The sequence below is a fragment of the Ovis aries genome, chromosome 15 (assembly GCF_016772045.2).
Source record: "Ovis aries strain OAR_USU_Benz2616 breed Rambouillet chromosome 15, ARS-UI_Ramb_v3.0, whole genome shotgun sequence".
Lineage (NCBI taxonomy): Eukaryota > Metazoa > Chordata > Mammalia > Artiodactyla > Bovidae > Ovis > Ovis aries.
The window spans coordinates 38,423,126-38,436,409 of record NC_056068.1 but is presented as its reverse complement, the minus strand read 5'-3'; the positions used below and the strand labels follow the sequence as shown (position 1 = coordinate 38,436,409).

Genomic DNA, 13,284 nt, shown 5'->3' with positions numbered 1-13,284 from the left:
AAAAAGAGATTTGGAGAGAGTGAAGATTTGAAATCATTGTTGTTGTCAGTGGAAAGGAAATGGTTTACCAGATATATACAGCAGTGTAGCAGGGCAGACCTGAGGCTAGGAGGCAGATTAAAATAGGAGAAAATTGGTGTCATTACATGACTTTGTCCAGGAGCACTGAACTGCACAGGCATGAGTGGCTGGGGTTTTATCACATCAGGAAGATAAAATGACAGAGAAGCAAAGGAGTTTTTAGTGTATTTATGCCATTTATGAAGAAATAAAGATATACAAAGAGATTACACAGTGTTGATAATGAAGAACAAGGAATGAGGATATTAAAATATATTACAATGCTTTGGGGAAGAGGAACCAGAGTAGACTGCTCAATAATAATGTCAGTATTTAGGAACCTGGTATATTTTTAAGTTGAACATATGCCCCATTTGCCTGGGAAAGTTCCAGTTTTGGCAGCTGTCACAACATAATTATCAATAACAAACTTTTTCACCCTTGTTTGGACAATAAATTTCATGGTCACTCTTTATGACAAAGTGGAGAAAAGATGGGTTAAGTGGTATTAAAAGTAGCTTTACAGTATGGACTTTCAGCTTCTAGGCCCACATGTAAGGAGTTTAGAAGTCACTGGAGAAGACAATGGCAACCCACTCCAGTACTCTTGCCTGGAAAATCCCATGGACGGAGGGCCTGGTAGGCTGCAGTCCATGGGGTCGCTAGGAGTCGGACACGACTGAGCAATTTCACTTTCCACTTTCATGCATTGGAGAAGGCATTGGCACCCCACTCCAGAGTTCTTGCCTGAAGAATCCCAGGGACGGAGGAGCCTGGTGGGCCCCCGTTTCTGGGGTCACACAGAGTCGTACACGACTGAAGCGACTTAGCAGCGGCAGCAGCTCCATCCTAACAAATAAAATGCTGATTAAACAGAAAAATCATGAATTCTTTATAGATCCATGAGAGAAGTGCGGTCACAGGGAAAACTGCTGCCCTCAAATTGGAGAGGTAGACAGAGGATGTGGAGAATCACAACCTCCCAGAGCAGAAACCTGCACCTGTCAAGTAGGAAAGCCTGAACTATAACGGATGAATTGCTTGAGACCCAATATAGACAAGTCTGAGAGTTAGAAACTCCAGAGATACCCAGTCATTGGTGGGGAGGGGGAATAACTTTTATGGGTTTCACCTACAGGAGCTCTAGTAAGTGCGTAAAGTGAATATCAGGGAAAAATTTCTTCATGCTTCTGGCAAGGGGAGGAGAAAAGGAACTATTTTTAAATACAACAGAGCATTCTGTTCTTCTTAACAAGTCCTTGCTCTCAGAAGATAGTTTACCAGAGCCTATCTGGGGGAAGGAAAATATACAACCCCAGCCCCCTCCAGCCATCCAGTCCCACCTAAGCAGTGGGGGAAGCTGAGAAGCACATGTGAAGTCCACAGTCCAGGGTACAAGTCACCAAAAGAGTGAGACCTCATTAGGAGACAGTAGAACACTCCCTCTCCCTGACACCTTAATACAAGCATCCTTCAAAAATAGTATTGGTTCAGTACCAGACCACTGCAATAAAGCAGAGATTGCAATAAATCTAATCACATGAAATCATTGGTTTCTCAGGGCATATAAAAGTTATGTTTATATTATACTATAGTCTATTAAGTGTGCAATAGCATTATGTCTAAAAAAGACTTGCCTTTAATTTAAACGTACTTCTAAAAAATGATAGCCATCATCTGACAATGCAGTGTTGCCACAAACCCTCAACTTATACAAAATGCAGTGTCTGTGAAATGCAATAAAGTAGAGCCACAATAAAGCAAGGTTTATCTTATGGTGAGGGGAGAGCCAAGAGGGAAGGGATATATATATAATTATGTCTGATTTACATTGATGTATGGCAGAGTATACCACAATATTGTAAAGCAATTATCCTCCAATTTTTTAAAAAAAACACAAGGTGTGTCTGCTGGTGCTACTGCTGCTAAGTCATTTCAGTCGTGTCTGACTCTGTGCGACCCCATAGACGGGGGCCCACCAGGCTCCCCCATCCCTGGGATTCTCCAGGCAAGAACACTGGAGTGGGTTGCCATTTCCTTCTCCAATGCAGTAAAGTGAAAAGTGAAAGTGAAGTCGCTCAGTCGTGTCCGACTCTTAGCGATCCCATGGACTGCAGCCTATCAGGCTTCTCTGTCCATGGGATTTTCCAGGCAAGAGTACTGGAGCGGGTTGCCACTGCCTTCTCTGCAAGGTGTGTCTACGTGTTGCTAAAAGCCTACTCACTTCAGTTCCTTTTACCCAGCACATCATGTGCACCTTGCAATAAAATATTAAAAGGCAAACAAAAAAAAAAAACACTTTTGAAGAGATAGAGAATGCATCAGAAAGGGACACAGCAGGGATGTTGGAATTATCAGACTGGGAATTTGAAACAACAATGATTAATATGCTAAGGGCTCTAATGGATAAAGTGGACAGCATGCAGAAACAGACAGGTAATGTAAGCAGAGATGGAAATCCTAAGGAAAACCAAGAAGAAATGATAGACATCAAAAATTTTGTAACAGAAATAAAAAATGCCTTTGATGGACTTACTAGTAGACTGGACGCAGCTGAGGAATCTGTGAGCTTGAGGATATAGCAACAAAAAGTAATAAAATTGAAAAAAAAAAAAAAAAGGAGAACAAAGACTGAAAAAACAGAGCAGAATATATTAGGCTGGCCAAAAAGTTAACTCAGCCTTATCTGCAAGGTGAGCTGGAATGGCAAACAAACTTTCTGGATAACCCAATACAAATACTATGAGAAAACTACAAAAGGCATAACATATGCATAATAGGAATACCAGGAGAAGAAAGGACAGAAAAAATATTTGAGACATTAATGACTGAGAATTTCCTCAAATTAGTATCAGACACAAAACCAGAGATCCAGGAAGCTCAGAGAATACCAAGAACAATAAATGCCAAAAAAAACTATATCCAAGCATATCATTTCAAACTATAGAAAATTAAAGATAAAAAAGTACTGAAAGAAACCAGAAGGAAAAAACACCTTACCTGCAGAGGAACAGAGATAACAATTATGTCCCACTTCTCAGAAACCATGCAAATAAGAAAAGAGTGGGGTGAAATATTCAATGTGTTGAGAAAAAAGCCACCAATTCAGAACTCAATACCCTGTGAAATTATTCTTCAAAAGTGAAAAAGATTCTTCAGACAAAAACAAAAAACAAAAAACTGGGGAATTTGTCACCAATAGCCCCATCTTGCAAGAAAGTTTAAAATTCTTTAGAGAGAAGAAAAATAACATAGGTCAGGAACTCAGATCTTTATAAAGAAAGGAAGAGCATTAAAGAAGGAATAAATGAAGGTAAATTTTTTTTTATTTTTCTTAATTGATCTAATAGATAATTATTCAAAATAATAGCAATGATGTATTTAATTATATATGTTTATGTATATATGTTCTTATATATGTTTATGTGTAAGTGAAATGATTGGAAGCAATGATATAAGGGAAAGAAGGAAGGAATTAGGAGTATTTTGTTATTACAGGGTACTTGTAATATCTTTGAAGCAGTATAGTGATATTTGAAAGTAAACTTGGATTAGTTGTAAATGTCTGCTGAAAATTCCAGAACAACCATTTTTAAAAGAAAAAGAAAAGAAGTATAACTGATATGCTAAGAAAGAAAAGATAGAATTATATAAAATTCTCAGTTAAAACCAGAAATATAGAAAAAGTGTGGAAGACAAATAGGAACAAAAAACAAAGCAACAAATATGGCAACTATTAATCTGCCTATATCAATAGTCACATGAACCATTAGTGGTCTGAATATATGAATTAAAAGATTGTCAGTGGATCAAAATCAAGACTCTTATGACTCCAGTTAATAGTACTGTGTTGCATATTCAAACGTTGTTAAGAGAGTAAATCTTAAAATTTCTCATCACAAGAAAAAATTTTATAACTGTGGATGGTGACTGATGTTAACTAGGCTCATGTGGTGATTTTTTTGCCATATACACCAATGTCATATCATTACTTTGTACATCTGAAACTAATATGTCAGTTGTATTTCAATTAAAATAAAATTAAAAACTATTTAAAAACCAAGACCATTGTACATTGTATGTAAGAAACCCACTTATATCTTAAAGACTTATAAAGACTTATAGATTAAAAGCAGAATGATAAGACAGATACACAGTGCTAACACTAATCAAAAGAAAACAGGAATAGCTATATTAATTTCAAGTGGAGTGGACTTCAAAGCAAGGAAAGTTATCAGGAATAAAGAGGGGCATTATATAATGGTAAAGGGGTCAGTACTCCAAGAAGATGTAATAATCCTTAATATGTTTGCACCTAATGATAGTGTGTCAAAATATGTTAGCTAAAAACTGATAGAACTGCAAATATTACAGAAATAGATAAATTCACTGTCACAGCTGTAGATGTTGATCCCCCTCTGTCCGAAATGGACAGATGTAGCAGACAGAAAATCAGTAAGGACATAGTTCAGCTAAACAGTGCCATCAGTCAACTGGATCTAATTGACATCTATAGACTCCTTTATTCAATAACAGCAGATTACATATTGTTCTCAAGCTCACATGGAACATTCAACAAGATGGATCAAATTTTGGGTCATAAGACACACTTTGGCAAATTTTAAAAGGATAAAAATTGTACAGTATCTGCTCTCAAACCACAATAGAATTAACTAGACATCAGTAACAGAAAGATAACTGTGAAACCCCCAAATACTTGGAGATTAAACCACACATTTTTAATGGGCACATGGGTCAAAGAAGAAATTTCAGAAGAAATTTTAAAATATTGTGAACTAAATGAAAATGATAATACAACTTAAAATTTGTACAATGCAATGAAAGCAGCACTTAAGAGAAATTTGTATCACTGAATGTACATATTAGAAAAGCAGCAGCTGCTGCTAAGTCACTTCAGTCGTGTCCAGCTCTGTGCAACGCGATAGACGTCAGCCCACCAGGCTCCCCTGCCCCTGGGATTCTCCAGGCAAGAACACAGGAGTGGGTTGCCATTTCCTTCTCCAGTGCATGAAAGTGAAAAGTGAAGGTGAAGTCACTCAGTCATGTCCGACTTTTAGCGACCCCATGGACCAGAGCCTACCAGGCTCCTCCATCCATGGAATTTTCCAGGTAAGAGTACTGGAGTGGGGTGCCATTGCCTTCTCTGTAGAAAAGCAGAAAAACTTTAAATCAATAATCTAAGTTTCCACTTTAGGAAACTAAAGAAAGAAAATAAAAATATATAAAATAAGGAGGAAAAAATAAAAAATTAAAGCAGAAATCAATGAAATTGAAAAAAAAATAAGAGAAAATCAACAAAACCAAAAAGCTGGCTCTTGAAAAGATCAGTAAGATTGATAAGCCTTTAGACAGGCTAACTGAACAAAAACCAGGGAAGACACAAATTACTAATATTAGAAATGAAAGAAGGGGCATCACTACAGATCCCATGGCCACTAAAAGAATAATAAAGGTGTTTTATGAATGTTCACAATTTTGATGACCTAGATGAAATGGACCTATTCCTTGAAAGACACAATTTGCCAAAACTCACAAAATAAGAAATAGAAAAATATAGAAAATAGAAAAAAATTTTTAAAGAAATTGAATCAATAATAAAATCCTTCCAGAACAGAAAGCACAAGACTGAGACAGGTTCACTGATGAATTCCACAAACATTTAAGGAAGAAATTATACCAATTTTCTACTTCCTAACTCATTCTCTGAGGCCAGCACCACCCTAATACCAAAAGTGGACAGACATTGCAGAAGAAGGAAACCTACAAACCTATATCTCTCATGTACAAAGATGCAAAATTCCTCAATGAAATATTAGGAAATCAAGTGCAACAGTATGTGAAAAGAATAGACACCATAACCAAGTGGGATTTATCCCAGTCATACAAAGTTGGTTCAACACTTGAAAAATCAAGTAATATAATCTATCACATCAACAGGCAAAAGAAAAATCACATGATCACATCAATATACACAGGAAAAACATTGAACAAAATCTAACACCCATTCATGATAAAAACTCTCAGCAAAATATGAATAGAGATAAAGGTCCTTAATGTAATAAAGAGCATACAAATAACATACCTAATATCATATTGATTGGTAAGAAACTTGAGACTTTGCTGCAAAGGTCAAGAACAAGGCAAGGATGTCTCCCCTCACCATTACTTTTCAACATCATACTGGATATCCTAGCTAATGTAACAAATAAAGAAATGAAAGATACAGATTTGAAAGGAAGAAATAAAACTGTCTTTGTTTGCAGATAACATGATTGTCTACAAACAAAATCTGAAAGATAAACAAAAAACATCCTGAAACTAATAAAAATTACAACAAAAGTTTAATAGTTGCCAGGGAATAGGGAAAGGAAAGGATGAACAGGCAGAGCACAGAGGACTTTTAAGGCAGTGAAATTAATTAATACAATACTACAATGTATTATATTATTATACATTATTATTATTATTATTATTATATTATTATACATTTGTCAAAACCCATAGAATATACAAAACCAAGAGTGAGCACTAATGTAAACTATGGACTTTGAGTGATGATATATCAGTGTAGGTTTATGTAGGTTTATTAGTTGTAAGAAATGTGCCACTCTGGTGGCTGACATTGATAATGGGGAAAGTTAGGCACATACGGGAATGGGGTATATGGGAACTCCCTGTACTTTTGCAGTGAACTTAAAACTGCTCTAAAAAATTCAATAACTTTTTAGAAAGTAACTCACAGTATGGAGAAAATAGATTTGGATCTCTACACCATGATATTAAAAAGCAAATTCTAAAAGGATTGAAGACCTGTGTGAAAATGAAGTTATAAAGCTTATGAAAGAAAATATTAGAGAATGTCTTTCTGGTCTCAGTTTTTTAGGCAAGACCAAAAAAGTGTAAGCCATAGGAAAAGAATTGATAAATTTGACTAGATAAAAGTTATTAAAGAATTCCAAATAGAGGATAAACATCTGGGTGACACAAAGATGTTTGTCAACAATGAGCAATTCATATTGAGAAAGTCCTACAAACCGACAAAAAGAGAAAAATCCATTGGTAAAGATTCTGAGCTGGCAATTCCCAGAAGAACACTGATAAATTTACAAGTTCAGTTCAGTTCAGTCGCTCAGTGGTGTCCGACTCTTGGCGACCTCATGAATTGCAGCACCCCAGGCCTCCCTGTCCATCACCAACTCCCGGAGTTCACTCAGACTCACGTCCATCGAGTCCGTGATGCCATCCAACTATCTCATCCTCTGTCGTCCCCTTCTCCTCCTGCCCCCAATCCCTCCTAGCATCAGAGTCTTTTCCAATGAGTCAACTCTTCTCATGAGGTGTCCAAAGTACTGGAGTTTCAGCTTTAGCATCATTCCTTCCAAAGAGATCCCAGGGCTGATCTCCTTCAAGCAATGCTCAAACCGGCTAGTATTAAGTGAAAACATGCTACTATTTTATATCAGATTGGAAACAATTAGAAAATCCAGTAATCACACGTACTAGTGAGGTTAGGGGGAAATGGGAACAGGTGTGCATAGCTTGTAAAATAAATAGGTATACCCATTTTGCAGAACAATCTGGTACCACTTGTAAAATTAACATGACTAGACCCACAACCTCAAACCAACAGTTCCACTACATGGTTTATATTACTGAGAAACTCTCATGTAGGTTCGAAAGCAGAGCAACTTGAGGATTTGCATTATAGTAATGTTTGTGGAGGAAAAGAGCTGGAAGTCAGCTCAGTGCCCCTCAGTGGGATAATGGTAAGTAAAATGTGGTCTATGCTTTCAGTGGAGTACTAGGCAGCAGGCAGTATCAGTGTTACATTCACATATAGTAAAACTGACATAATAAGATTAAGTGAACTGTATGGCACATGGAACTCTGCTCAATGTTATGTGGCAGCCTGGATGGGAGGGGAGTTTGGGGGAAAATGGATATCTGTTTATGTGTGGTTGAGTCCCTTCTTCCCTTCGCTGTTCACCTGAAACTATCACAACATTGCTTGTTAATTGGCTATAAGACAATACAAAATAAAAAGTTTGGGGGAAAAAAGATTATGTGACAGAAATATTAAAATACAAAACAACTCTATGTAATTTCAGGTAAATTATATATACACAACTTATACATAGAGTACATCATGAGAAACGCTGGGCTGGAAGAAGCATAAGCTGGAATCAAGATTGCCGGGAGAAATATCAATAACATCAGATATGCAGATAACATCACACTTATGTGTGAAAGTGAAGAGGAACTAAAAATCCTCTTGATGAACGTGAAAGAGGAGAGTGAAAAAGTTGGCTTAAAGCTCAACTTTCAGAAAACTAAGATCAGGGCATCTGGTCCCATTACTTCATGGGAAATAGATGGGGAAACAGTGGAAACAGTGTCAGACTTTATTTTGGGGGCTCCAAAATCACTGCAGGTGGTGATTGCAGCCATGAAATTAAAAGACACTTACTCCTTGGAAGGAAAGTTATGACCAACCTAGATAGTATATTCAAAAGTAGAGACATTACTTTGCCAACAAAGGTCCGTCTAGTCAAGGCTATGGTTTTTCCTGTGGTCATGTATGGATGTGAGAGTTGGACTGTGAAGAAGGCTGAGCACCGAAGAATTGATGCATTTGAACTGTGGTGTTGGAGAAGATTCTTGAGAGTCCCTTGGACTACAAGGAGATCCAACCAGTCCATTCTAAAGGAGATCAGTTCTGGGTGTTCACTGGAAGGACTGATGCTGAAGCTGAAACTCCAGTACTTTGGCCACCTCATGCGAAGAGTTGACTCATTGGAAAAGACTCTGATGCTAGGAGGGATTGGGGGCAGGAGGAGAAGGGGACGACCGAGGATGAGATGGCTGGATGGCATCACTGACTCAATGGACATGGGTTTGGGTGAACCCTGGAAGTTGGTGATGGACAGGAGGCCCTGCATGCTGCAATTCATGGGGTTGCAAAGAGTCGGACATGACTGAGCGACTGAACTGAACTGAATATGTATATATATATTCAAAAGAACATATATTAAATTCTTATGCTGCTGCTGCTAAGTTGCTTCAGTTGTGTATGACTCTGTGCGACCCCAGAGACGGTAGTCCACCATGCTCCCCAGTCCCTGGGATTCTCCAGGCAAGAACACTGGAGTGGGTTGCCATTTCCTTCTCCAATGCATGAAAGTGAAAAGTGAAAGTGAAGTTGCTCAGTCGTGTCTAGACCCCATGGACTGCAGCCCACCAGGCTTCTCCGTCCACAGGATTTTCCAGGCAAGAGTACTGGAGTGGGTTGCCATTGCCTTCTCCAAATTCTTATGAGTGAGTAGTAAATATGGAAGAGAAATGAGAGAAGAATAAAAAGAATATTGAGATAAATAAAATGTCTTTGTTTCACCACTGGATAACAGTGATGAAAATATATAATATGACAATTTTTAACTGCTTTCCTAAAGAAGAGGAATTTTTAAAAATGTTTTTAAGTAAAATAAATACAATATGGGTATAGTCTCACTAAATTGTATTTGAAAATTTAATGAATAATTCATATAAAGTACTCAGCTTAGTGCCTAGCCTATACTAAACACTCAGTAAATGTTATCTCTTAATATTAACACTACTCATGATACAGCCTGCTGCTGCTGCTGCTAAGTCACTTCAGTCATGTCCGACTCTGTGTGACCCCAGAAACAGCAGCCCATCAAGCTCCCCCGTCCCTGGGATTCTCTAGGCTACTACCAATCAATTGAGGTTGGCACTTAAGACCCATTGGACTTAGATGATTTCCCCCAAAAGATCCTTCCAGGTCTAATATTCTGGGGTTTTATGAGAGGGATAGGCAAGTCCTGGCAGCAGACCCAGAAGCAAGCAGGAGAAATGGTGAAAACAGCTTTGAGGGATGGGGATGACTACCAACTTTTCTGCAATGTTGTGGAAAACCTTGAAGGCTAACTTGAGAGAACACCAACAGAAGGCACAAATAAAGATAGGAAATGCTGCAGAAGTGCGTAAAACTGGGTGACTCTATGTACTTTGGGATACTTCCTTCAAGATGGGGGAGGTTCTTTTAACATTTTAATTTCAAGTTATAAGATTGAATCCTGAAGTCTAGGTATATAGTGTTTGCTTCGGATTCTCTCTTGCCCATCCTCCACCTTAGGTTATTGTAATCAATGAGCAAGATCATCACCTAGTGGCCTGTCCCTCAAAGTGCTGACATAAGATCCTGGTCCCAGAGAGAAGAGAACCTGAGCTATATTCTTGTCTTTATGTTAAGTGAACAAACATTGAGTGGGACTCTGTGCCGGGCAGTATTCTGGTGTCCTGGGGATATAGAACTGCTAACCGAAAATGACAGATTCAAAACTAAAATTAAGGAATTGTCAACACGACAAGTTCCCAAAGTGACATTGCCTTTTAACGTGTCTATTTTCCACTGGTTCTCCACAGATCATAGATGAAGAAGAAACACAGTTTATGAGTAATTGCCCGGTTGCTGTCACAGAAAGCACCCCACGGAGGCGGACGCGGATCCAGGTGTTCTGGATAGCGCCACCTGCAGGAACTGGCTGCGTAATTCTAAAGTAAGTGAACACGGAATCCTCGGAACTCTTCATTCCCCTTCCCTTTGTGGCTCATGGTGTGGCTGCAAAAGGAAAAGTGGCTTTCCTGGGGCCTCAGACAAGTTGTATCATCTCTCTGCCCTCCATTATCTTGACTATAAAACAGGATTATGGGCCGTCTTTCCTAAAGTGCTATAAAAAGTATCAGTTACCTGAATCTCCATGCTCCTCTCTTACAGTGATCTTCTGATCACTATCTTCCTGGAGATAATAATCCAACAGCTGGTTAAAAAAAATTACAACCCTGCTGAGGATAATTTTTGGCTTCCTCCATCTTGAATTTAATGCTCTATATCCTTAAACTGTGCTAAGTGGACTGAGACCTGAATATAACTTCCATTGGCCCCAGGCTCAGCTTTATAATCCTATCTTCTTCCTTCTCCCATCAAAAATACCCTCTTGCACCACTTCTCTGGGGCCTCTTGATCCTCCTTTAGGTGAGTCACAATAGGTGATGAGAAGTATTAGCCAGTCAATGGTTTTCCTCTGAAAGGCAGCATTATCTCAAACCTGTGTTTCCAAAATTGTATGTTATAGAATGATGTTCAGGGAGATGTAAACAGGTGGGCAGGAAGTCAATTTCTATGGTTAAATAAGTTTGGAGAATTCTGTATGTTATATATCCCCTTCTTGCCAATTTACACTGAAGGTTTTGCAAAGTCCTGCCAAAAAGAAATCTGTTTAACTTGGTTTCACCCAACATTTCCTAAACTTGACTGCAAAGTTCGTTTTTTGCTGAGACATCTATTAACATTCAGCAGTTTGAGAAATACAGTTATCACCTATTTTAAATACCATATTTTAAATATATTTAAAGGCTCTATAGAGTGATGCTGGGGAGTTTAGGATTTAAGAAGGCCAATAGTCATGGGTAGATGGGCAAGGCTCCAGTGCCAACATCTAAGAAACACTTTTCTGAAGTTAGGAGCTGGGAACTTCCCAACCATCTTCCACTTCTTTAGATCCCCCAAGGCATTATGTATGTATTTGGTTCACTTGTTTGAACCTCTGGCAGAACATTTCTGAAGACTTACAAGTCCAGCCTGGTCCTGAGAAGAGACTGATAAGAAGGGATTTTACCTAGGCCCTCTAGTCATTGAAGTTTCTTGATCCAACTGTGCCTGGACTATGGAGGGAAAAGAAAAAAAACCCACAGAGATAGCTGGAGCCTCTGTCCATTGTCCAGACTCAGCCCTGGATTTGGCCTGGCTTTGCTACCATCTGTATGGATATCATTGTTTTCTTTAGTTTAATGCAAACTGAGCATCTTTTCTCACATTCCTTGAGAAATTTGACTTTGGGCGTTAATCTGCATTGGTGATTTTTTAAATTTAGCAGTAGAATTTATATATAACTATAAACTCCATATATAATATGAATCTAGTATCTAGCTGCAATGTGGGAGAAGGCCTTGTAGAAATAAATGCAGACCACTGAAATGAGAACAGAAGCTATTTATTCAGAGGTTGCTCTATAGCAAGGGAAATCAGCTGCCATATCTAGAATCTGGCAGAGACTCAAAGACAAGTGAGGAGTGGGAAAGCTTTATAGTGAAAAAAAAAAAAACAGAAAAGATTTAGGTACTTTCTGACTGGAGATATTTGGTGTGGGGAAATTAAGAGCAGGCTAACTAGAAATGAAGCATCTGACGTGGTTGGTTTGGAGAACATATTTGGCTTTCTCTAACTGGTCCTGAGCTGGAAACAGAGGAGGCAGTGGGGGCAAGAATTCGAGAGCTGGCATCACTGACCAAGTCCTAACCATGCTGGACTCATGGCTGCATAGGTTGTGGTTTGGCTTCCTAGGCCATTTGCTGCAGAGGCTGGGGATCAGAGTTCTTTTGTCACACCCTGGCCTTTGTCCATTAGTGTATTCATTCAGCCTCTTAGGCAGGATACCGGGTTCTCAACCTGGCTTTCCTATACCCACACCCCTGTCCATGGCAGCCCTACGACTCCACAGAGACTGGGGCTCGCCAACATTAGATCTATCTGATGAGTCTTCTTGCTCAAAGGGCTTCCCTGGTAGCTTTGCTGGTAAAGAATCTGCCTGCAATGTGGGAGACCTGAGTTCGATCCCTGGTTTGGGAAGATACCCTGGAGAAGGGAAAGGCTACCCACTCCAGTATTATGGTCTGGAGAATTCCATGCATGGACTGTGTAGTCCATGGAATTGCAAAGAGTCGGACATGACTGAGGAACTTTCACTTTCACTTTCTCTAAAACTCTATCCCTTTAGCATAGATGTCTGGTTTTCTTTGATTTATTGTTCTCATAAACCGGACATACTTGATTTTCCTGTTGGAAGCCAGAAAGTCATCTCCTTGTTTACATTAAAAATGAACATATGTGAACATATGTCTATAAATTAACATTGAACAAATGAGGCTTGTTCAGTCACTCATTCTTTCAGTAAATGTAACTGAACTTCTGTTTGCACAGGTGTCAATATTATACAGGCAACTGAGATTAAGATCTTGGCCCTCAAGGTTCTCAGAGGCCAATGGAGGAGAGAGAAAGGGACAACCAATACTTCCTGTCTACTGTGAACTCAGCTACACATCTAGCAGTTTATGTCTAACTTAATC

The 13,284-nt window shown here is 38.8% G+C and overlaps 1 protein-coding gene across 1 annotated transcript in view; it reads left to right on the top strand.

Moving 5' to 3' along the window:
* The window catches only part of SPON1 (spondin 1), a 313,267-nt gene that overhangs the window by 80,662 nt on the left and 219,321 nt on the right, over positions 1-13,284 (top strand). Inside the window, exon 3 of the mRNA XM_027979368.3 lies at positions 10,525-10,658. Within this exon, the coding sequence (XP_027835169.1) occupies positions 10,525-10,658 (134 nt within the window). The remainder of the gene's footprint in view (positions 1-10,524; positions 10,659-13,284) is intronic.